This window comes from Macaca thibetana, chromosome 4 (genome assembly GCF_024542745.1).
Source record: "Macaca thibetana thibetana isolate TM-01 chromosome 4, ASM2454274v1, whole genome shotgun sequence".
NCBI lineage: Eukaryota > Metazoa > Chordata > Mammalia > Primates > Cercopithecidae > Macaca > Macaca thibetana.
Genome location: NC_065581.1, coordinates 26,032,185 through 26,058,380, shown reverse-complemented (window position 1 = coordinate 26,058,380; position 26,196 = coordinate 26,032,185). Strand labels below are relative to the sequence as shown.

Sequence of the window (26,196 nt, the reverse complement as noted above, 5' to 3'; positions counted from 1 at the left end):
CCCTCTTTCAAGAGTTCCTGGTTTGGACTGCCACCTAGCCTACATCAGAAAAACAGCATGACATTGCAAACGCCTGTGACAGAGGGGTAAGGTGAGAGAGGCTGATGAAGAATGTATTGAAGGGGTGAAAACGCTTCCATCCCTCTATTTACTAAATATATTAGTTAAATAGTTGGGACATATTTTAATTTATGCATTTTGTAGATAGAAAGACAAAGTTTTATTCTGTTTGATTTCAGTTGATACTTTAATATGTGTGTGTTTAGGATGCATGATTTATAATCAGTCTGCAGCGCTTCTTGGAGAAGTCTGAATTCTCATTCTCCATTTCCTTATTGGCAACGTGAGGATGATTACGATGGTGGTTCTCATAGGATGTAGGGAGTCAGAATGAAAATAATGCATATAATGCTTGGTGCAGAGGAAGGGTTCGGTTAACTATCTTATTAATATTATTGATAACAGTCACGACAAACATAAGCTTAACAACAACAACAACAACAAAATAGTTGCAGAATTGAGCCACCAATTTACACACAAGATTGTAGGTAAGATGTTTTGGAAAAGTTATTATTTAACATATGTATATATTTTTGTACTTAAAATATGCCAGAGGTTGTTGTAAGAACTATTTAAATATTAACTCCTTAATCCTCATAATGACCCATGGAACAGGTAGGCTTATTATTGTCACTTTACAGGTGAGAAAACTGAGACATGAAAAGGTTTATTAACTCACCCAAAGTCACACAGCTGGTAAAACGGCAAAATTGAATTTGAACTCAGACATTCCAGTCTATTCTTTTGACTAATATACTAAGCTGCCTCTGTATTTTTCCTTGATTACTTTGTAAAAGTATGAGGAAAATATAAGTTCTGCAAGTAACCATGAAAATTATAAACAATCTATGCATCAACTGAAGCATAATTACAAATCCTTAGTTAAGCAAACATAATAAAACTTTGATATCAATCAAAAATTTTATTTAATGTAAGCAGGTTGATATGAATTCCATAGTAAAAAAATGCAGAGTGCTGGAATACCATGCTTCTAATGTATTGGCTAGTAACACCTGCCTGCTATCAAAGGTATGCACACACCTGGGATGCAGAAGGTGGGGACTGGGTAGCTATGTGAGTGTCATAAGAGATGAGAGTGTGTCACACACACACACTCTCATCTCTTCTCTGGTGGTCCAGCTCCATCTCTTATCATTAGGCTTCTTGGGGCTAGTACCTAGGGCCTGTATCCTTTCAGAGGCAGCTAAGGAAAACACACATAATTAGAAAGAATGAACCAGCTTGTTGGATTTGGTCTTTTCCCATCCAGCCCTCCAAGTTAAGGAGAGCACCATTTTTCTTAGGGTCACCAAAAAAAACAAAAACAAAAACAAAAACAAAACCAGAAGGATATCATACTGCAAGGATCTAATGGAAATATGCCTCAAATGAGAGGCTACTGTGTGCTCATCCCAATCCCAGGAACTGTATGCACATTATCTAATTTAATCCTTACTATATTTCTGGGAGTATTATTCCCATTTTACAGAGAAGGAATTTAGCAGGGTAACCAAGCTCATGAGTGGAGAAACTGGGATTAAACATAAAGCTTCCTTGCACCAAAACTGTTGTCTTTCCACTCTTCCGTACTACCAGCTCAGCTGTGTTCTCTACATGCAGGCAGCTTTATAAGTTTCAGATTAGCCTGGGACTTCCAGGGTTTTGAATGGGTTAGGGAATGGGGAACTTTCAGGTTTACTTTCCATTTTCTCTTCATACATATGTAATATATAACATGAATCTATGGTACATAAGATAAATATGTAGCTACATATGAACTATATAATCACATATATGCATTATAAATATTTTTATAATATTTTAAAGGTTATCAAATAAATATTAAAATAAATAATTAAATATTTGATACTCAGCTTTGTTTTCCAAAGTGATAAATGTCTATATTTAGCAAAAGATTTTTTGGATGCCTGATAATTTTTAGGAGTGTAAAGAAGTCCTGATATCTGAATGTTTAAGAACTGCTATTTTAGGCTGTTGTCTTATGTCTTATTTTCCCAACTAGATTGGTAAATATTTGAAGCAAATGTTTAACCAGCACATTAACACTTTTATGTTTTTATTCTTTTGTTCTCTTAGTGACTGTGTCTTTCCTATCAGATTTCTCACACTGTATGATGGTTACATTTCTCTGTAGCTGTCCTACCAGGCATAAGTTCTTTAGAGGATACACTGCTAGGCTGATCTTAGTTTTTATTATTTCTCCTGGTGTCCTGTGCTTAACGAGTGCTCATTGAGTGTGTAAAAACACGGCACAGTGAAAAACTAGATATTAAAAAATAATGTCAACCAATCTATTGAAATTTGCATCTCCATGTTTCCTCCAAAATAGTCATTGTGTTATGTTTGTACTTATTCTGATGAAAATTATTGCCTAATGTACATTTGCATCTTGTGCTTTATAACCACCTTCATATAGACACAGATTGAGAAGGTGTAAAAATGTGCATATTCTCACAATTGACAAATTCTTATCCTTTGAGGGTAGGTTTGACTTTCTGAAATGCTTTGACATCATTTGAAAGAAGCTTAAAAGAATAAGATAGCTGTTAATGACCAGTTTCCTATGTCACATATACAATTATAATGCAATTTCAAAATGTTAGGTAAATATATTTTGCAATATATTGTTCCTTTTGTAATACTTTCTATGTATTTATTTATATTTTTAAAATTTTATATTTGTGTATTTATTTTTCTGGACAGAGTCTTGCTCTGTCACCCCGGCTGGAGTGAAGTGGTTCGATCATAGCTCTCTGCAACTTCAAACTGCTGGGCAAAAGCAATCCTCCTGCCTCAGCCTCATGAGTAGAGTAGCTGGAACTACAGGGACATGCCACTGTACCCAGCTAATCAATGTATTTATTATGTTCCCACTGTGTGCTTTAATATATTTTCTGTTGTTTTCTGTAACCCGTTTTGAGAGTGTGTTAGGGAATACAGATACAGTAACTTTGGTCTCTGCCCTTGAGTTGAGGAAATATTTAACGTCAGGCTTAATATCCTAATGGTTGGCCATTTGCCTTTAAAGATTGAAAAACAAACAAAACTGTGGATCTGGGTTATATGTTAAAAAAAAAAAAAAATGTTTATGGGGCTGAAGCCAGGCAACAGACTAGAGCCCCTACATTCTTATTTAGGCTGAAAATATCCTGGAGTCCCTATATTGTTTATCTCAAGCAGATAGCAGCACTAACACTTACTCTTTAAGGTAGACACTGCCAGTGGGGTGGCTGTTATTATTAGCCTCATTAATTGGTGAATCAGGTAAAAGCAGCTTTAAATCATTCAAAGTTCTGGCCTATACAGGATATATTAATATCAGGTTAGCTACATCCAAAAGCTGACGGAGCCTTACTCAAGGTTGGGCTTGGTGGTTCACACCTATAATCTCAAAACTTTGGGAGGCTGAGGCAGGAGGATCACTTGGTGGCAAGAGTTTGAGACCAGCCTGAGCCACATAGTGACCCCTGGTAGAGACCCCTGTCTCTACCAAAAACAAAGAACTCTAACTGGTATAGTAGAAGGAGAAAATGAAACAAAAACCAACTGTCACCCTCATTCCTTACACCTGTCCCAACAACTCCTCTCACTCTCTTTTGAATGTATCTTGGCTGTTTGAGTCTCTCTCTAGCCCCATTACTGCTGTTTGGACTTGATATTTTGCTCTGCATTTTTAACTTTTTCTACCAGGGTTTCCAGAGCCTGAAAAATGTGGCATGAAACAAAACTAGTCAACCTATAATATTTATGATGTGTGGTAAATACAAGAATACACAATATATTGTATTACAATATTTTAACTGTGTCCTCAATTTGTTTGTGGCTTTCTTGAGGACATCAGTTTTGAGTGGGATGACCACATCCTTAATCTGAACTTTCCCTTGGAGGTCATTCTTTTTTTTTTGAAATGGAATCTCACTCTGTTACCCAGGCTGGAGTGCAGTGGCACAATCTCGGCTCACTGCAACCTCCGCCTCCCTGGTTCAAGTGATTCTCCTGCCTTGGCTTTCCGAGTAGCTAGGATTACAGGTGGACGCCACCATGCTGGGCTAATTTTTGTATTTTTAGAAGAGACAGAATTTCACCACGTTGGTCAGGCTGGTCTTAAACTTCTGACCTCGTGATCCGCCGGCCTTGGCCTCCTAAAGTGCTGGGATTACAGGCGTGAGCCACCCTGCCTGGCTGGAGGTCATTCTAATAGACTTTTTTTTGTTGTTGCTCACAGGCTTGTTCAATCTTATTTCAAAATTTGAGAAATACAGTTTCCATGGAACATCAACCAGATATCAGGTTGCTAGGGAGTTGATAGTCAAAAACTTTGTATCTTCCAGTTTTTCAGAATGGCTTCTAAAGGTTCTGATTCAGAGCTCTTACGCCAAATTGAACAACCAAGTGTCAAAGTACAATATTCAGGAAGTTAAAAACATGACTGACATACATGTACTATATATAGTGAGCTTGTGTATGTGTCAAAGAATGATTTAACTCATTAATGAATGAGGAAGCAGAATCACAATTAGGTCAAAGGAAGATACGGGAGAACAAAATATGTATTTGGTCAGGGAAAGAATGAATACGGGAAGAGGAATGGCAAATCAGATATAAAGTTGTTTAATGTCTTATTAGGCAATACAACAATAACTTTTGGGGTCATTTTTTCCATACTAAGAATTCATTTCCATCTCTATGACAAAATCCTTACTAATTTATTAAACTTCTACAAGTGAATGTTTACTTTTAGATAATCTGGGCCCAATAAAATATAAACATCAAGTCAGAGTTACTTTCACGTAGAACAGTGTTGTCCAATAAGGTACCACTAGCTATATGTGATCATTGACCATTTGGACTGTAGCTAGTCTGATTTAAAATGTTCTAAAAGTGTAAAATACACACCAGGTTCTGAAGATTTATTATTAAAAAAAGAATGTCAACTGTCCTTTTTTTTTTTTTAGCTTATTTATTATATGTTGAAGTGATAATAGTTTCGATATATACAGTTAAATAAAATATATTAAAATGAATTTTACTTGTTTCTTTTCATTCTTTCAATTTGACCACTAGAAATTTGGAAAGTATGGCTGGGCACGGTGGCTCACGCCTGTAATCCCAGCACTTTGGGAGGCCGATCACGCGAGGTCAGGAGACCGAGACCATCCTGGCTAACGCAGTGAAACCCCGTCTCTAATAAAAATACAAAAACATTAGCTGGGCGTTGTGGCGGGCACCTGTAGTCCCAGCTACTTGGGGGGCTGAGGCAGGAGAATGGTGTGAACCCGGAGAGGCAGAGGTTGCAGTGAGGTGAGATCAAGCCACTGCACTCCAGCCTGGGTGACAGAGCGAGACTCCGTCTCAAAAAAAAAAAAATTTGGAAAGTATTTATGTGATTCACATTCTCTTTTACTGTCTAGTATTGCGTTACATCATCACGTATACCATAAGTAGACTTTTTAGATAATTCTCTAATATAGCTTGGAAGGATATGGAGAAATATTTTTGCCTGGCTTTTAAGTTTTGCATAACTTTTTCAACACACTTTACAAGGGATCTAGAAAGGGCTTGGTTACATATTTCTCTGTCTTCTGGCCTCCACCATGTTGCCAGGAGGTTGGGGACAAGATTCTGTGTGGCTGGATGTCCTAATGGCTTGAGGTCTTCAGACTTGCATGTAAAGAGATGTGATTAGCTTGAGTTGACTGGAAAAATCATATTAGAGAACTGAATCACAGTGATTAAATTTACTTGTCGATTTATAAACCAGGATACCAATTTATAGTGAAAGGAGGTCCAGTTACCTGGTAATTAAGACTCCTCATAGCTATTTTCATGGTGGATACACTTAGCCAAGTTTTAAATGAGAAGGGGGTTCATTGCGTACAGAATAAGATCTACATCACATGTTCTTTTTTTTTCTTTTTTCTTTTAAGACGGAGTCTTGCTCTGTTGCCCAGGCTGGAGTGCAATGACACAATCTCAGCTAACTACAACCTCCGCCTCCCAGGTTCAAGGGATTCTCCTGCCTCAGTTTCCCGAGTAGCTGGTAATACAGTTGCCTGCCACCGTGCCCAGCTAATTTTTGTATTTTTTAAAGTAGAGATGGGGTTTCACCATGCTGGCCAGGCTGGTCTCGAACTCCTGACCTCAGGCAATCTGCCCGCCTCAGCCTCCCCAAGTGCTCCCAAGTGCTGGGATTACAGGCATGAGCCACCAAGCCCGGCCTAAGTGACATGTTATTATATTGTTTCTTTCTTTCTTTTTTTTTTTTTTTTTTTTTTTTTTTTTGCGACTGAGTCTCACTCTGTCGCCCAGGCTGGAGTATAGTGGCGTCATCTCGGCTCATTGCAACCTGCAACCTCCTCCTCCTGCATTCAAGTGATTCTCTTGCCTCAGCCTCCCGAGTGCCTCCACTCTCAGCTAATTTTTGTACTTTTAGTAGAGATGGGGTTTCACCATGTTGGCTAGGCTGATCTCAAACTCCTGGCCTCAGGTGATCCGCCCCGGTGAGTCTCCCAAAGTGCTGGGATTACAGGCCTGGGCCACAGGGTCCAGCCTTATATTATTTCTTTTACTACAATATATTAGTATGATGCAACTGCTTCAATTGTTTATATACTTTACATAATTTTGTATAATTCTTATACCCTGTCACTCTGAGGAATGGCTGGTCTAAAGTGTTTTTCCACCACTGCTAATTCATCCATCACTAATCTCATTAGACTGTTAATTCCCAGAGGACATAAGCACACAAGTAGACAATGTTTCCAAACGTTGGACAAATGTTATTTAATAAAACAAGGGGGTCACCCTTAGTCTAAAAGATGTTTCACTTTTCATTCTTCATTGAACTCAATTTATAGGATACCTTTTGACTTTCCCACAATCTAAGGCTGTTCTCTAACACATATTTTCATGAAAACATATATTTGAGTAGAAATTGTTGGTGAGTTGTAATATTACCTTTGTCCCTAAATATAAATCCATAATTATATCAAATGTATGGGCAGACAACTTACTTTGCCTTTAATTAATCTCTAGAAAAAAATAGCAATTACTTGGGGTCGGAGAGTAAAATAAGTAGTGAACCTTAAAGTAGTAAACTTGAGAACAGAATAGTTTCAGAGGGGAAAAGAAGAGGTGATTTTCAGCTCATCAACAAAAGATCTTATAATAAATTACATGTTCTGGTACTTTTCCTATCTTTCTGTGTAAATTTTTGCTATTTAAAAAATAAATTTCAAATATATTGTTCATCTTAAAAGTCAGGAGTTTGTTTTATTAAAGTCAGTTGCTTTATTTGCAATTCAAAGATATATTTGAGTTTCAAACTGGAGATTGTCCTGTACGGTAACTTGTGTAAGGTGTGGTTACTGAAAGTAACCTCTAATTTTCATGGGCTGAAATTCATCTCTAATATTGCAATGTACAAAAATAAATAAATAAATAAATGCTTGTTTTCTTTGAAAACATATTATCTCAGTGCCTCTAACTGCCAAATCTATTGGCTTTCTTTGCAGGCTTAAGGGATCTCCCTTGTTCCTTTATTATCTCTATCTTGAGAGCCAGACCTCCTGCCTTACACAACTCAGAGGGGGACCTCAGAGCTTTTTAAAAAGAGCCCAATTTCTCGCCTGTAGAGAAGTGAAAAGGATGCCCCGCCCCCATCTATGAAAAGAAGGATTTGATGGTTTCAATGTCTTCAAATCAAAGATTTAGGTCTCTAGCCCCCCACCACACCGGACCCTACCAAGGCTCATGAACCCCCTCCCATCCCTCCCTAATTACTTTGGACTGGCCCTGGAATCCTTGTCCCAGTCCACAGTTCCTGTGCGTCTGCAGGAAGAATTCACACAGGACCTGTGTTACTTCCCTTGTGAAGAAACAGAATTATCATGAAAATTTAGGTGGAAACCATTTCGCTTTTTTTTTCAAAAATAAGGGAAGCATGTGCCCAACCACCCCTGGGAAAAAGAACTTTCAGGGGCAAAGGAGCGAACAGGTAATTTATAAGAAAAACAGAAAGTGGTCTCTGACTGCCCCAGACTTCCTTCGGAGTTGGGGGAATTGGGGACGCCTGGACGCGTTGTTTTTGTGGTTGTGGAAAAAATAAATGAAAAGCCTGAAGCCCGAGGCTTCTGAGATCCTTTCCTGACCAAATCCGGGTGATTTGGTGTGGGGAATTTTAATATTTTTCCCCTTTTGTGAGGTAGAACAAACACAACTTGGGAGCAGCGCAGCGACTCAGAGCCTGCCAGCCAGGCGGGCCACCAGAGCACCAATCAGAGCGCTCCTGCGCTCTATATATACAGCGGCCCTGCCCAAGCGCTGTTTCATCGGCGCTTTGCCACTTGTACCCGAGTTGTTGATCCTCAACATGTCCGAGACTGCTCCTGTCGCTCCCGCTGCCGCGCCTCCGGCGGAGAAAGTTCCCGTAAAGAAGAAAACAGCCAAGAAATCTGGGGGGCCGCCTCGTAAGGCATCTGGTCCCCCGGTGTCAGAGCTCATCACCAAGGCGGTGGCAGCCTCTAAAGAGCGCAGCGGGGTTTCTCTTGCTGCTTTGAAAAAAGCGTTGGCTGCCGCCGGCTATGATGTGGAGAAAAACAACAGCCGAATCAAACTTGGTCTCAAGAGTTTGGTGAGCAAGGGCACTCTGGTGCAGACGAAGGGCACCGGTGCTTCTGGTTCCTTCAAACTCAACAAGAAGGCAGCCTCCGGCGAAGCCAAGCCCAAGGTTAAGAAGGTGGGCGCAGCCAAGCCTAAGAAGCCGGTTGGGGCAGCTAAGAAGCCTAGGAAGGCGACTGGCGGCGCTACCCCGAAGAAGAGCGCTAAGAAAACACCGAAGAAGGCGAAGAAGCCGGCCGCGGCCACTGTGACCAAGAAAGTGGCCAAGAGCCCAAAGAAGGCCAAGGTTGCGAAGCCCAAGAAGGCTGCCAAAAGTGCTGCTAAGTCCGTGAAGCCCAAGGCCGCCAAGCCCAAGGTTGTCAAGCCTAAGAAGGCGGCACCCAAGAAGAAATAGGTGGACGCCTGCTTCAAAAAACCCAAAAGGCTCTTTTCAGAGCCACCACTGATCTCAATAAAAGAGCTGGATCCTTGTTTTTCTTAGTTGCCCTTGTTCCTTTTCTTGCTCGACCCTGCTCCTTAAGGTTAGTCGAACGGGAATCTGATAAGACAAATAAGTAACGGGGGGTTCGAGAGTGGCCGTGGTGAGGTTATGGCGCTTAACCCTTTACTGCGACTTCCATGTCCCTGACTGCTGCTTCGAGGCGTTTCCCGCTGGCGGATGTTTTTGGGATGGCAGTCAGCCACGCCCCAGGCCTGTGAAAGGCAGAAAAGATCGCAAAACAAGAGCCAGTTTCTTCGTCTAAAGGGATATCCGGATTGGACTAAAAAATAATTCAAAAGTCCCGCCCTGCTCCTGGGTTGGTCCGTCGTTCTAGTCCATGACTTTCATTCTATATTTAATTGGATGGTGGCAGACGTTGCTTATTCCGTGTGTGTTGCTTCTCTGTGACTTGAAAGTTTTGCCTCTTGATATTAACGTTCGGGATTTCGGACGCTTTCCATGTTGTCGGTAGTCAAGTTGGTATCTCCTGGAGGAGAGTGCGTGCAGGTACCTTTGTCCTACATTCCTCTGCTGTTAATTTCTCATTCCTGTGGCAACAAAGGAATGCATTTGAATAAACAGCGGCAATAGCCCTTCCTCCACCCAAGGCAATCGTGGACCTAGGGAGCTTTTTGTTTCTCTTATCATGCATGTAGTGTTCCGCTAAACTGACAGATTTGAGCGTATCGATTTTGAGCGTATCGAAAGCACAACTTTTAGCCAGCCATTTTGTCCTCGCATGACGGTTACTTATCCTCAGTTTAGGCAGACATCAACATTTAAAAATCGAAGTTCTTTTAAACGTATTTTGTTTGGCAGTCCAAGTGTTTCTACGCGGATAACGATTTGTACTATTAACTAAAGTATATGGATAAATGAGAGACATTTCTAATAAAGGCCTTCGTTAATGGTTCCCTCTGTTTGACACCCATGGTGCTTCTGAATACAGAAAACCTAGCGTCTTATATTCGGTTCTTTTAAAATCTGATAGGCACATTTCGGTGAGACCTAAATTATGTGGACCGGGACTTCTGGAGATAAGCTGCTCAGTTATTCTACCATCTCCACAATGATGAATGTAGTGAGTTAATTTCTCTGTTAGTGATAGTGATCACGGATTCATCCCAAGAAAGGGAGAAAGGGGAGGGAGGCAAGCAGAGAGACAGGGAGGCAGAGGCAGGGAAGAAGGAAAAAGCATTCTCCCATGGGTTAAGTAATTTTGTGTTGTTAATTTTACATTACAACACGGTTTACATGGTGAACTCTATTTTGGTGTAAGGTTTAATATATGGACATATTTTCTCCCAAGACCATTTATGAACTTTCATTTCTGCTTCCCCCTTCCTCCCGTGTCACCCTCCACACTCGTATCAATTTTGGCTATTTTTGTCATAGGCTAATAGGCTAAAATTTCATGGACAGTTGGACTGTCTCAGGTTTCGGTTTTATTCCTTTAGTCATTCCGACAGTTCTTAAGGTAGAATTGTACTGTTTTAAACATTGTGCTATGTGCTACCCTTAATACTGAGATGATTATGTGACAAATGACAGGTGTTCAACTAGTACCTAAATCTGTAGTACCTTATCAAGCCTAATGCTACTTCACCATGCCTACTCCATTCACCTCACTTTATCTCATCACAGGCATTCTATCATCTCACATCATCACAAGTAAAACGGTAAGCTATTTTGAGAGAGATCACAGTCACATAATTTATATTTATATTTTTATTTATTTATTTATAAGACGGAGTTTCCCTCTGTCACCCAGGCTGGAGTGCTATGGCACGATCTTGGCTCGCTGCAACCTTGGCCTCCCGGGTTAAAGCGATTCTCCTGCTATGCCTCCCGAGTAGCTGAGATTACAGAGGCCTGTCACCATGCCCGGCTAATTTTTGTATTTTCAGTAGAAACGGTTTTCACCAAGTTGGCCACACTGGTCTCGAACTCCTGACCTCATGTTATCCGCCCACCTCGTCCTGCTAAAGTGCTGGGATTACAGGCGTGAGGTACCGTTCCCAGACTCAAATAATTTTTATTACAGTATGTGGTCATAATTGTTCTGTTTTATCAGTTATTGCTAATCTCTTACTGTGCCTGATTTATAAATTAAATTAATCATTGCTATGTATATATATATAAAAAAAACAGTGTATATAGGGTTCAGTAGTATCTGTGGTTTCAGGCATCCACTGGTTGTGCGGTTTATTAAACATGCATTTACATCAGTCTCCCAAAGATAAGGGGAGACTGATGTAAATGCATGTTTAATAAACCTAGATGTTATAACTGGACTTTAATAGCTGAATAGCTGATACAGCTAATTTTCTCTCATTATTCTTCTTTTTCAGAATTGTCCTGGTTATTCCATGTTTTTATTTTTCCATATATATATTAAGATCCCTCCCACCTCCTCCTGTTTCTCCATCTCAACATCACACAATTAAAAAAAAAAAAAAAAAGGCCGGACGCGGTGGCTCACGCCTGTAATCCCCGCACTTTGGTAGGCCGAGGCGGGTGGATCACAGGTCAGGAGTTCAAGACTAGCCTTACCAATATGGTGAACTCCTGTCTCTACTAAAAATACAAAAATTAGCCAGCCGTGATGGTAGGCGCCTGTAATATCAGCTACTCGGGTAGCTGAGGCAGAGAATTGCTTGAACCTAGGAAGCGGAGGTTGCAGTGAGCCGAGATTGCGCCACTGCACTCCAGCCTGGGCGACACAGCGAGACTCCGTCATAAAAAAAAAGCCAGAAGCGGTGACTCACGCCTGTAATCCCAGCACTTTGGGAGGCTGAGTTGGGCAGATCACCTGAGGTTAGGAGTTCTCCATCAAAACACACAATAAACTGGGCGTGGTGTCACACACCTGTAATCCTAGCTACTCGGGAGACAGAGACAGGAGAATCGCTTGAACCCGGGAGGCAGAGGTTGCAGTGAGCTAAGATGATGCCACTGCACTCCGCCTGGGCTACAGAGCCAGAGTCTGTCTCAAAATACTAAATAAATAAAAATAAAGTTATGGTACATTGATCTTCTGTGTTCCTTTCTCCCTTAGACACTTTCATGGCTACCCATTTAGTTGATGTTCATATCATCTCTAAGAGTTAGTCAGGAGAGGAATCAACCCAAGCAAAAATAGAAGATTTTCTAATTTTCCTTCAATGCCCTTTGGGGTCTTAATCTATTTGAGTTATATACTTTCAATTAATCCCAACCTCGAATGTCTTCTGCAAACATGTTTCCACAGATGAAAGCCGTGAAATGAAACACACTCATTTAATTTATAGAGTTAAAAATTAGAAAAATTTTCAATTCTACCTGGCCTTTAGATTCAGTCTTCCATATGTTTTCTCAATTTTGTTCATGTCCTTTCGTTTTGTTTTATTCCATCACAATTGTTCACCTAGCTGACTGGCTTAGGTCTAATGAACCATTAATTTGGAAATTAAAATTGGCCATTTTAAGATGAAAAAGATTCTTGCCTCAGTTTTATTTAGGTTTTGAAACTGTCAATGAAGAAACATTTTTTTTCTGTACTGTTAGTTTCACTGAGTAGGGTCTTGCAACTTTAAGTGACAAAGGACAGATTAACATGCGAAAAAAAAAGCATACAATTTTATTAGTATATTACATGCACAGAGTTCACAAAGAAAAAAAATGAAACCTTAAAAAAGCAGTTAGACTCACAGACTTATACATCATTCCAACAAAGGAAAGAGAGTTTGCACTTCATGGGATAACAAATTTGGGAATGTGACTGGGAAATACATGGGCAATAAAAAACCATGGAAGATAAAATGAAAGATAGAAATAATTGTAGTAAGGTTTGTTTTTGCAGATTCATCTCAGTGCCAACGTTCCACATCTAATGATAAGAGTTGCTCTCTTTTTCCTGGTGTAGCAATTGGGGACACTTTTACAGGGGAAATTTCTGTCACCTTCACAAAGGGAAATACCCTACATTATTTGGGTAAAGAGAAGACAGAGGACTCTTCCTACACCTGTTGATTTTCAATTGCCTTCAGTTGAAAATAATTCTTATGCCAAAGTAGAATAATTTGGGGGTGACATCCTGACATTCTTCAAAACATATATTTAATTTCACATTATTAATTATATCATTTTTGATTTTTAAATTAGTTTTATAAAATAATTTTGGAAAACAGTAATGATATTCAAATAATTCCAGAAACACTGCTGATTAGCCAAAAATGTCAATGAATATTGCATAAACAACTGATAATTCAACCATGAAAATTTATGACATTGTTCATGTGTGATAAAACTACGAGTAACATAAAAACTAGAGAGGCTACTTGTAATGCGTTATTCCGAACTTTCTTTTTTTTTTGAGACATAGTCTCTCTCTGTCACCCAGGCTGGAGTGCAATGGTGCAATCTTGGCTCACTGCAGCCTCCATTTCCTGGGTTCAAGCGATTCTCCCTCCTCAGCCTCCCGAGTAACTGGGATTACAGGTGTCTGCCACCAAGCCCGGCTAATTTTTTTTGTATTTTTAGGAGAGATGGGGTTTAGCCATGTTGGCCAGGCTCGTCTCGAACTCCTGACCTCAGTGATCCACCTACCTCGGCCTCCCAAAGTGCTAGGATTACAGGCGTGAGCCACCGTGCCAGGCGCATTATTCCAAACTTTCATACACAGTGCTCTCATGGCTACAAAATGAAATATCTTATTATATACCCCAAGGCAAAGCTCTGGATATTTTGGCCATGTAAGCCTGAGGGAAATGTAGAAAAGGCATTGTGGTTGAAATTCATACTAGAGATGAACAGGCCCATTGCAAGACAGAATTACATCACTAAAGGATATCAGAAGACAATAGGGATTTAGGGTACAGTGGCAACAACAGTTTTGGGAACTAGCATTTCTTGAGCACTTATTTACAATATGCCAAGCACTGTTGCTGATTATATTTATTTTCAAACACATTCTTGTCACAGCACTTTGAGGTGCCATTGTCATTCACACTTCAGAGATGAAGATCTAAAGCTTGGTGTCATTGAGGATGTAGCTAGTTAGCTCTGTGTGTGTGTGTGTGTGTGTGTGTGTGTGTATGTGCAGTTTTTTTTTTTCATTTAAAGTCAATAAATTTTTATTTGAAGAATTTCACATCAAGGTAACCTAGTTCCTCTAAAGAGCTGGAATCAAAATGTATCTTCAAAAGATTCATCTTCAAGTTAGCCCTTCTTAATAGAACTGATGCTTAACCGACAGTTGTCAGCCCACAATTCTTTTATTTTGATTTTTTTTAAATTTTTTTTTGAGACGGAGTCTCGCACTGTTGCCCGGGCTGATGGGCAGTGGCGTGATCTCGATTCTCCTGCCTCAGCCTCCTTAGTAGCTGGGACCACAGGCGCATGCCACCATGCCCAGCTAATTTTTGTATTTTTATTAGAGACATTAGGGGTTTCACTATGTTGGCCAGGCCGGTCTTGAACTCCTGACCTCGTGATCTGCCTGCCTTTTAGCCTCCCACAGTGCTGGGATTACAGGTATGAACCACAGCGCCTGGCCTTATTTTCCTTTATTTAATCTCCATTTGAATATGGATATACTGATGAAAACTTCAACATTCTTCACCAAGAATCTTTGGGATTTAATTTCTTCAACCACTTTACTTTGGGGTCATTTTAAGATTAGGTGTATCTGCCTGGTTCTCAGTTTGACACCGTTTGTCTCTAAACATGAATGAGTTCCAATCATATTTATTCCTAAGCTATCACACTCAAGTATACTACAGATCTGTGGAATATGCCAAAAGTTAAGGTAAAAAATTAAATTATTAGGTATTTCATACTTTTTGCTAGTTTTTGATCTGTGAGTGAATATAACTCTCCTCTATATCCTGGCACTGTTCCTCAGAAACATAGTGGCCACATACGCAATTTTAAATTTTTTAGTAGCCACATTTTAAAAAGTTAAAAAAAAAAGTGAAATCTATTTTAATGATTTTAATCCAGTATAATCAAAAATTGTTTCAACAAGGTATCTAATATTAAAACATTGAGTTTTTACTTTGTTATTTTACTAGGTCTTTGAAATCTGGTGTGTATTTTAAACTTAAAGCACATCTCAGTTTGGAGTAGCCACATTTCAATGCTTAATAGTCACGTATGATTAGTGGCTACCATCTTGGACAGGACAGCTTTTATACTCTGGGAAGACACAAGCAAATACTTGCTCTGCATCAGAATCCAGATGTTTAAAAAAAAAAAAAAAAAAAAAATTTTCTGACCTGTTCCTGAAACCCTGGGAGTGTCTCTAATGCTTTATATTTTATTGGCTTGTCCTATTGTAACCACCTAACGGGCTCTCCTTGTCTGCTGCCTAGGCAGAGCTGATTTATCAAGACAGGGGAATTGCAACAAGGAGCCAGCTGTACAGGAGACTAGAGTTTTATTATTGCTCAAATCAGTCTCCTTGAGAATTTGCGGAGCAAAGTTTTTAAGAATAATTTGATTGTAGGGGACCAGTGAGTCCGGAGTGCTGATTGGTTGGGTCAGAGATGAAATTATAGGAAGTCTAAGCTGTCCTCTTGTTGTAAATCAGTTCCTTGGGGTGGTGGGGGTCACAAGACCAGATAATCCAGTTTATCTATCTGGGTGGTGCCAGCTGATCCATTGTGTTCAGGTTCTGCAAAATAGCTCAAGCATTGATCATCGGTTTTAAAATAGTGATTTTATCCCCAGGAGCAATTTGAGGAGGTTTAGAATCTTGTAGCTTCCAGCTACATGACTCCTAAACCATAATTTTAATCTTGTGGCTAATTTGTTAGTCCCTGCAAAAGCAGTCTGGTCCCCAGGCAGGAAAGGGGTTTGTTTCTGAAAGGGCTGTTATTGTTTTTGTTTCAAAGCAGAACTATAAACTAAGTTCCTCCCAAAGTTAGTTAATCCCAAGCTCAGGAATGAAAAGGACAGCTTGGAGGTTAGAAGCAAGATGGAGTCGGTTAGGTCAGATCTCTTTCACTGTAATAATTTTCAGTTATGATTTTTGCAAAGGCGGTTTCACTGTCCACTTCACCTCACATCAGGCCTCTGACTAGAGGATTCCAACAATACTTAGGCCAGGCCACCACCATGTCTCCTCATCCACCCTGAGGCAGTACAATTTCTGAAACAAAGGAAACTATATATGATTATATGAAACTATATATGAGAAGGAAATTATATATGATAATCAGTTTCAGGGTTATCTTATTGATTAGAAGATATTAAAGTGTGACACTGCCTGGCAATGATTATCTGCTAGTAGTAAGAATTTGGCCAATTTACTGAAATTCCTGAGGCTGAGCCTCCACTTCTGTAAAATGGAGGCAGTGAGATAATTTGCATTACAATGCTGAAGTAAGAATTTTACACAATAATTCAGACCAACCACTTCATGTAGTACTTGATCCATGGAAAACTATCAATGACAGTTTATAGTTTATAGTATTAATGAATCCTTTATTGTTATTTCCTTCTACACATTGTCCTCTCTAAAAGAAGGTAATATTCAATACAAATAAAGTTATAACAGCTTACAAAGTTGTCCCAGGGAATTCACTTAACCACTGAAGTGTTCAAATTGCTTAAGGTTGACTTTATATTCTCCTGACTAAGCTTTCTCCTTCTGGTATTTCTTCTGAGAACAGCACCAGCATCCAAAGCATCATGCAAACAGTGGTCATCCCAGAACAGTAATTCTCAACTCATAGGGTGCTCCTGCAGAGATGTATTTGAATAGAGTGGTAGGATGCTAAAGAAGGCCACGTATAATTTGGCCAGTGATCTGAGGCAGATTTATCCTGAAGCTAATGAAACACAAGTGTAAGGGCCTGTACTTCCAAGGTGCTGAGAGGGGCCCTACAAATGTGTTAGTTTGTCTCTCTCTTTTTAAAATTTGCAGTATTAAGGTATTTTAATCACAGAAGTTTAAGACTGTTATTTCCACTCAATCTTCCTTTTTATTAAAATTCATCATTGTCTGATTATGTTGGAATCCTGATGAAAATATTTGGAATTTGAGTAAGAGAAAGTTTAGTTGAAGATGTATCTAGTATGGGGATAATAAGTTACGTGATTTGCATATGTGTTCATGTGTAGTTCATTTGTTGCCAGCCAATCTGATGTAAGAATGGCTCACTGGAATAACTCACCTAAATTCCTGGCAAGATACAGGTCTAGATAAAATGTTATGACATCTAAGTATTCAAAACACCTTCCCAGCACTGAGTGAGTGTCTAGTGGAGAGTAGAAATGTATAGAGCCAGAAGCTAGTCTGGAAAGAATTCTTACAAAGTTTACAACTTACATGTGAAAGGAACTTGACAGAGGATTTTCCAAATTTGAAAACAATCCTAAAAACTTACTTGACATTACCAACAATGTGTTTTGAAACTGAAACTCTTCTAAGTTATCAAGAAAACATATTATCAATAGCCACCCTGGAAGAAAGATTGGATTCTATTTCCATTACCTATAGACAATATTACAAAATAATTTCGATCTGAAGATGGAGAGTATTCAGTCAAAACTATACGAAAATATATACATCGTTGTGTCATATTCAGAAATTAATACAATTTGCTATTTTCTAAATTTTGTGATGGCTATTGTTTTGTCAGCTTTTATAAAATTGGAATTTGATTTTATTTTCCCATTATAAATTAATATTTACAGTTTGCAGTACATTTGCATTTTTAATTTTACATTAAATATGTATTAAAAGAGGACATGGGTAAAAGAGCTTTGCAGTTGCTACCCTTCTCAAATCTCCTGGATTTTAAGGATGACTGCATAATCTTTAGATGATCATACACAAGTCATATGTATTTGTTGCATAAATTTAGTGGACTTCTGGCTGTGTGTACTGAGGCCAGTTTTTTCCACCTGAGCTGACTCCAGTTCCAATAGCCCAACACCAATACTGATTCTTGGGGTATTAATGTTTTTGTGAACTTTGGGTAACTATACGCACATTGTCCTTACGATAGCTTTAATAAAAATGCCATCAGACCTAAAATTGGCAGGTGGATTAAAAGAAGTTTCACCAGAAGCCTGTTTCGAAATGTTAAGTATACACATATACATGTTAAAAAGACAAGATCCCTAGGATTTAACAAGGGCAAAAAAGTCACTCAACTGGCTTTCTCGCAGTAAAACCGCCCCAAAAGAAAAGGCCTGATGTACTCGTCTGCAGTTATTCAAAGCGTGTGTACTTATCTTTAAAATCCTTTACATCTCCTGGGAACTACCGAATTGGTTACAACTGTTTTTAAGTGAAATTGTAAGTGGCTCTGAAAAGAGCCTTTTCAATTAGGAAGCAATAAACAGACTTATGCCCTTTCCCCACGGATGCGACGTGCCAGTTGTATGTCTTTGGGCATGATGGTGACGCGTTTGGCGTGAATAGCGCACAGATTAGTGTCTTCGAAGAGCCCCACCAGGTAGGCCTCGCAAGCCTCCTGCAGCGCCATCACCGCAGAGCTCTGGAAGCGCAGGTCGGTTTTAAAGTCCTGCGCGATTTCTCGCACCAGGCGCTGGAACGGCAGCTTCCGGATCAGCAGTTCGGTGGACTTCTGGTAGCGGCGAATTTCGCGCAAAGCCACGGTACCGGGCCGGTAGCGGTGAGGCTTCTTCACCCCACCTGTGGCCGGAGCGCTCTTTCGCGCCGCTTTAGTAGCAAGCTGCTTCCGCGGCGCTTTGCCGCCGGTGGACTTGCGAGCTGTTTGCTTTGTACGAGCCATCTGCAATGACCCCCACACACAAAAGCGTACTGAACTGAGAGCAAGCGGTCTTTAAATATAGTTAGAAACATTCTGATTGGTTCTGTAATATTTCAAAAGTCCCGCGCGATAAAACCATTGGCTGAAGAGTGACCAGCCTGATTGGTTCATTACTAGGCAATCTTATTGGATGAATCGCCCCACCGCCCATCATGTCTTTTTTGTTTGTTATCTGCAGGGATAAATTGTCTAAAATTCTAGTTCATCCAGTCCCAAAGAACAGGGTACATAACAAAGCATCTACGGATTTTTTTAATGTAAATTCCGATTCAGTAAGTTTGCGTGGGACTTGAAATTCTGCATTCCTGACAGTCTTGAAAGTTATCAATGCTGGTGAACACTCACTAAACCACCAGAAACGTTGACTGCCTCATGTCGGAAACTACTTACGTTCAGAGAATGAGAATTCCATGCTACTTTGTTACTGGTCAACAGCCAGTTTCCTTATCCTTCGTTTTCGAAGTCCAAGTCACATTCCCACCCTGACTGTTCTCAAACTGTCTTATTTTGGTTGGCTTTAGTTTCACTTTGTATACTCTAAAATGTAGTTTCTTAAGGAAGATATTTCCTCTAAACTTAATTTTTAAACACCATTAGGCTAGGGGGGCCGTGGCTCACGCCTGTAATCCCAGCATTTTGGGAGGGCAAGATGGGAAGATCACTTGAGGCCAGGAGTTCAAGACAACCCTAGCTAAAATGGTGAAAACCCCGTCTCGAATAAAAATACAAAAATTGGCTAGGCGTGGTAGCAGACGCCTGTAATCCCAGGTACAAAGGAGGCTGAGGCATGAGAATCTGGTGAAGCCGCGGGGTGGAGGTTGCAGTGAGTCGATATCGCGCGGCAGCATTCCAGCCTGGGTGACAGAGCGAAACTCTGTCTCAAACCAATCCAAACCAAAACCAAAAGGTACCCGAAACACAAGCAAGTTACCATCCTTTCTTGTGAAACAATGGACGGTTCTGAAAAATGCCGTAGCAAGTTTAAGGTACGTTTTCTGGTTTGAGTGGACTTTACTTGCTTTTGGCCTTATCGTGGTTCTCGGTTATTTTTGCAACAGGACGGCCTGAATATTGGCCAGGACGCCTCCCTGAGTAATAGTGACTTTGCCCAGCAGCTTGTTGAGCTGCTCGTCGTTGCGGAAGGCCAGCTGCAGGTGGCGGGGGATGCTATGGGTTTTGTCACGTATGGCGCTGCGTGTCAGCTCCGGGATATCGGCGGCCAGGTATTCTAAGTACAGCGGCGCGCCGGCTTCGACAGGCTCAGAATAATTGCCCTTTCGAAAAAGACGATGGACCCTGCGCTACTAGAAACTGCAAGGCTGGTACCGATGAACAACTTTGGGCTTTACTTCCGTTTTCCACGTCCAAACACAGCGACCTCTGAAAACTGTAAAAGACAAGCAAGATGGAATGACGCCTGAAGAAATACTTTTATACAAACTGCAAGGCTGCAATAGAGAGTTATCCTATTGGTCAATTATGTTTCCTGCTTTATCCAATAGAAAAAGAGTCCATAAATTCCATATTTGCATAAACCCCACCCCTCAGTGAAACTGTATTTCTTTTATCCAATCAGAAGTGAGGAATCTTAAACCGTCATTTGAATCTCAGGACTATAAATACGTGGGCTCTGAACTGTTCTCTCTACTACTCTGCTGGAGAGTGTTAGTAGCTTTTTTGTTTTGTTTTAGGAATAGCGATGCCTGAACCCTCTAAGTCTGCTCCTGCCCCTAAAAAGGGCTCTAAGAAGGCCATCACTAAGGCGCAGAAGAAGGATGGTAAGAAGCGTAAGCGCAGCCGAAAGGAGAGCTATTCCATCTATGTGTACAAGGTTCTGAAGCAGGTCCACCCCGACACCGGCATCTCCTCCAAGGCCATGGGGATCATGAACTCCTTCGTCAATGACATCTTCGAGCGCATCGCGGGCGAAGCTTCCCGCCTGGCGCACTACAACAAGCGCTCGACCATCACCTCCAGGGAGATCCAGACGGCTGTGCGCCTGCTGCTGCCCGGGGAACTGGCTAAGCATGCTGTGTCCGAGGGCACCAAGGCCGTTACCAAGTACACTAGCTCCAAGTAAGTGCTTATGTAAGCACCTCCAAACCCAAAGGCTCTTTTCAGAGCCACCTACTTTGTCGCAAAGAGAGCTATAACCACAATTTCTTAAGGTGGTGCTACCTCTGTTCTGCTTCAGTTCTAGAGGATCAACTAGAATGTTAGCGAAAGCAAATTTTAGAGCCAAGGTTAACTTGGGGCAGCGCGCCATGGCTGTCGCCTTTAATCCCAGCATTTTGGGAGGCCCAGGCGGGCGGATCACTTGACGTCAGGAGTTCGAGACTAGCCCGGCCAACATGGTCTCTATTAAAAATACAAACGTTAGGGGGGGTGATGGCGCTCTTTCTCATCTGCCTTTAGCAAACTTTGTTCCCCCTGGGTAAGCCTTCGGGTACTAGTTGTAATTCATTTGATATGGTCACTACTCCCTCCCTGGTCTAGCACAGGAAACTTTCCTTTCTGGATAATGAAACAAGTAATGCAATTCAGGGTACAGTGTTTCTATGGGGGTCATTAGCCGTTAACCGCTTGAGATGAGGGGGAGGGGAGCAGAAAAGTCTAAGCGACAAAAGGGCGTGTAGGGATATTTGCTCCTGCAGTTTGCCTATGCTGTAAATTCTTACCTCCAGTAAGAAGGAAAGATTTCCTCCAGTATTGAGGAAACAGTAAGCGAAGTCTGATTTCCCGGGCGCCTTTGTAGGGAATATTTCCCGTTCCACAAAATGAAATCGCAGTAGTTTTGCGTTATAATTGTTTATCAATGACAACAGCTATGTAGTTTACATATTTCATGCATCCCAGAAATCCAGATTCCCATTTCCTAGGCCACTTAACCTTCGGATTTCCAGCTCTGCGAGATACAAAAGGGTTTGAATTTTGTGCCTTTCCCCAACTGGCCCTACTGCAAAGATACTAGGAAGGCCCCACTTGGAGAGGGAAGCATTTTTCAAGAAATCCGGGACGCCAAAAACAATATAGCTAGAAAAAGGCAGGAAGGGCACTAGTTGAGGAGGACTTAATGGGCCAATTCTTGGTCTGGGGCTGGGGGAAGAAATGGAAGAAGAAAAGAACCTGTTGATTGCACACTAAGTAGGAGGGGATGGGGGAATCGGAGGGGAGTATTTTAAGTGAACTTACGGGCATTATATGTAGGTGACATTCAGCAGTGTCTTCGGATGAAGAAATAAAGTTTCTCAAACAGTTATTGTTTCTGTTTTGAGAAATGGTCTTGCTCTGTTGGCCAGGCGCCATCATAGGTCACTGCAGCCTCGACTTCTCCAGCTCAAGCTATCCTCTAACTTCAGCCCCTTGAGTAGCTGGGACTACAGAAATGCGCCACCACACCCAGTTAGTTTTTTAATTTTTTGTGGAGGCAAAGGGTCTTACTATCTTGCCCAGGCTGGTCAAGTGAACTCCTGGGCTCAAGTGATCCTCCCGCCTTGGCCTCCCAAAGTGCTGAGATCATAGGAATGAGTCACCGCGCCCGGCCCAGATTTAATTTTTAAGAATCTTTTAAAAGAGGTTCTGGGCTGGGTGTGGTGCAGCTCACGCCTGTAATACCAGCACTTTGGGAGGCCAAGGTGGGAGGATCACTTGAGCCTAGGAGCTCAAGACCAGTCTGGGCAACTTAGTGAGTCTGTCTCCACCAAAAATTTAAAAATTAACCAGGCCTGGTGGCACATTTCTGTAGTCCCAACTACTGGGGAGGTTGAAGTGGGAGGATCATTTGAGCCTGGAAGGTGGAGGTTGCAGTAAGCTGTGATGACACCACTGTACTCCAGCCTGGGTGAGGACAGACCCTGTCTCAAAAATAAAAAAAAAATCTGGATGCCACACAAAATGTCAGTGAACAACTGTAAGTGAAGCACTTCCCATCCTAGTACTGTATATGCAAACTACCGTTGTGAAAGAGACGCTTGTGTTTAAAAAAATCTATAATTTTTTTAAAATTATAAAACGACCACCTCCCCCAAAACATTACTAAGCAATTGAGGCTGCAGTTTAAGAAACTGATATTTAGGATCTTTCCCCGGAGAAGTGAGACCTGCTAATATAAGCATTTGCAAAATGAACTTTTGGGCCAGGTGCATCATGCCTGTAATCCCAGCACTTTGGGAGACTTAGTCAGGCAGACCACTTGAGCTCACAATTCGAGACCAGCCTGGGCAACATGGCGAAATCCAGTCTCTACAAAAAATTAGCTGGGCGTTGTGGCATATGCCTATAGTTCCAGTTACTAGAGAGGCTGAGGTGGGAGGATTACTTGAGCCTGGGAGGTAGAGGTTGCAGCAAGCCAAGATCGCGCCGTGACAACCTGAGTGACAGAATGAGACACACCTCCCCCAAAAAAAACAGCCTGACTCATTAAAAAAAAATTTAAAAATACTAAGTTTTGAAGCAGATATTATTTTGTCATATGTTCTTTCATAAATTTTTTGCCTGCCTGCTTTCTTCCTTTGTTACAGAACTCCAACACTTATCCAAAGGTAGCTGTAGGGTCAGGGTTTCTGTATTATAGTCCCTTCTGTGGTGGCCAGAAATATGTTACAGGAAAGAGGTCCCCATCCAGACCCCAAGAGAGGGTTCTTGGATCCCGCGCAAGAAAGACTTCAGGGTGAGTCCGCAGTGCAAAGTAAATGCAAGTTTACTAAGAAAGTAAAGTGGTGAAAGGACAGCTACTCCATAGACAGAGCAGGACATTCCGGAAAGTAAGAGGAGGAAGGCATCCACCCTGTAGGTACAATGCTTGTATATATGGGGAGATGTGCTCTGCTACACGGGGTTGTGATAAAGGATTGATTTTTTTAGTTACTATATTTTGCAAGAATAGACATTATTATCTTTAAACAAAATTAGGAATGCCTTTGTTCTCCAGATATAGGGATATCTGGACACTCCCAGGTCTGAGTCTGTTTAGTAAACATTATTTATTTGTTCCCTTAACCATAAACATCTAGAAGCTAGGAATGATTGACTTTCTGGGAATGCAGCCCAGCAAGTCTCAGCCTCATTTTCCTAGTCCACACTCAAAATGGAGTCACTTTGGTTCAAATGACTCTGACACTTTTCTTCTCCTTTTTCCTTCTTTCTTTCCTTCCTTTTTTTTAAAATAAGAAATCAAGAATACTTGATGTTTTATCTAAAACAATACCCATAACTGACAAGCCAATACAAAAACCTAAGTCTTCTAACTCAAAACTAGGATGTTTTGCTGTCTCTGTTGATAGTCTGCTGATCGTTAATAGATAATTAACAAACAAGCCTTCCTATGTCCCCTCAGTTTATTACCATTAGATCATATGCCTACTGTCAATCGTATTAATCCACAACTATGCATTTCACTAAACTTACCATAAAAATACACAGGTTTCCTGCTTCCATCGAGTTTTCATTTCTGAAGGGTCGCATGTAACATAAAAGTTATATTAAATACATTTGTATGCTTTTCTTTTGCTAATCTTTTTTTTTTTTTTTTTTGAGACTGAGTCTTTCTCTGTCAACCAGGCTGGAGTGCAATGGTGAGATCTCAGCTCACCGCAACCTCCGCCTCCAGAGTTCAAGCAATTATCCTGCCTCAGCCTCCCCAGTAACTGGGGCTCCAGGCATGCACCACCACGCCCGGCTAATTTTGTATTTTTATTAAAGACAAGGTTTCTCCATGTTGGTCAGACTGATCTCGAACTCCTGACCTCAGGTGACCTGCCCGCCTTGGCCTCCCAAAGTGCTGGGATTACAGGCATGAGCCACTGCCTCTGGCCACATTTCTAAGTTCTTTGCAAGTATAAATTCATTCGATCTTCACCAAAACTCAAGAAGTGTGAGTACTATTATTACCATTGTTTTACAAATTACGACAAGTAATGCAGCCACTTACTGAGTTCTATACACTTGGTAATTTTTTTGTTTTGTTGTTCTATCAATTATTGGGGGAGGGGTGTTGAAATCTCTACCTTTAAATCATGTATGTGTCTGTTTCTCCTTTTGGTTCTATCAGTTTTTGCTACACATATTTTGCAGTTCTGTTATTTGGTGCATATACATTTAGAATTGCTTGTTTTTCGTATTGGATTGATCCTGTTATCATTATGTAATATCCCTGTCTGTTCCTAGTAATTTTCTTTGCTCTGAAATATACTTATCTGATATATCATCCAAAAGACCACCAGGATGGCTAACTAGTAGAAAGAGAGATTTACTGGCAATACTAATTTGCAAGCCAGGAAAAGATGGTCCCAGAACCTGCCAAAATTACTCTGTCTTTGAGGAGAAGGAGCAGGTTGGTTATTTTTATGCCTCATGGGATATATATCACACAATAGAGTCATACATATTCAGCAGGTTTGGGGGGACAGCTATATATATTATGAGGGATGCCAAGTGCATTCACAATGGATAAACACATGTGTAACTTACCTCCTATGTTCACTTTGAGGTGGAATTTTAGGTTAAAATGAGGTAGAATTTAGCTCTTTACATCAAAAGGTGAACTATAGGAACAAAGACAGTTTATGTGCTGCCTCCATAAGCTGGCTGAAAATGGCTTAAGGTCTACAGTTAGGTGTAAGACTAGAATGTGTGTCAAGCCGGTCCTCTGTCCAATCAGAGTTGTAGTGGCCTGGACTGTAAATCAGAGTTAGGAGGGCTTCTGATAGCTCCTATAGTTAAAGAATTTAGAAAGTGTGAGTTTTTTGTAATCTTTGGAATTTAGGAATTTGCCATACCAGCCAAGCTGTGAACGCTCAACCAGTAGGTAACTTTGTTTCCTTAATCTTAGAGTCTGTCTTAGTTGGTATAGGGGCATCTATTTCGGTCTTTCAGATCACAGATATTAATACAGATACTCTTGCAGTTTGGGGCTGATGTTTATATGGCTTATCTTTTTTGCAGTCTTTAATTTCAACCTGCATTATGTTTATATTTGAAGTGAAAGTCTTGCAGACAGTGTAGAGTTGGGGCATTCATTGTTATCCACTGGGCCAAACAGTTTGTTTGGGTTTTTTTTGAGACGGAATTTCACTCTTGTTGTCTAAGCTGGAGTGCAGTGGCACAGTCTCAGCTCACTGCAACCTCTGCCTCCTGAGTTCAAGGAATTTTCCTGCCTCAGCCTCCTGAGTAGCTGGGATTACAGCCGTGCGCCACCACGTCCGGCTAATTTTTGTACTTTTAGTAGAG

The 26,196-nt window shown here is 40.8% G+C and overlaps 2 protein-coding genes across 2 annotated transcripts; both read left to right on the top strand.

Annotated features, from left to right (window-relative positions):
* Window positions 1-8,400: 8,400 nt before the first annotated feature.
* H1-2 (H1.2 linker histone, cluster member) lies at window positions 8,401-9,175 on the top strand. Its single transcript, XM_050788941.1, has one exon. The coding sequence runs from the start codon at window positions 8,453-8,455 to the stop codon at window positions 9,092-9,094; it is 642 nt and encodes a 213-aa protein (XP_050644898.1). The 5' UTR covers window positions 8,401-8,452; the 3' UTR covers window positions 9,095-9,175.
* An 11,429-nt stretch (window positions 9,176-20,604) lies between these two features.
* On the top strand, window positions 20,605-21,107 carry LOC126953538 (histone H2B type 1-B). Its single transcript, XM_050788971.1, has one exon. It carries the CDS (start codon window positions 20,669-20,671, stop codon window positions 21,047-21,049), a length of 381 nt encoding a protein of 126 aa, XP_050644928.1. The 5' UTR covers window positions 20,605-20,668; the 3' UTR covers window positions 21,050-21,107.
* The last annotated feature ends 5,089 nt before the right edge of the window (window positions 21,108-26,196 follow it).

Coding starts and splice junctions, on each gene's coding strand:
- H1-2 (XM_050788941.1), top strand. CDS start 8,453: ATGTCCGAGACTGCTCCTGTCGCTCCCGCTGCCGCGCCTCCGGCGGAG.
- LOC126953538 (XM_050788971.1), top strand. CDS start 20,669: ATGCCTGAACCCTCTAAGTCTGCTCCTGCCCCTAAAAAGGGCTCTAAG.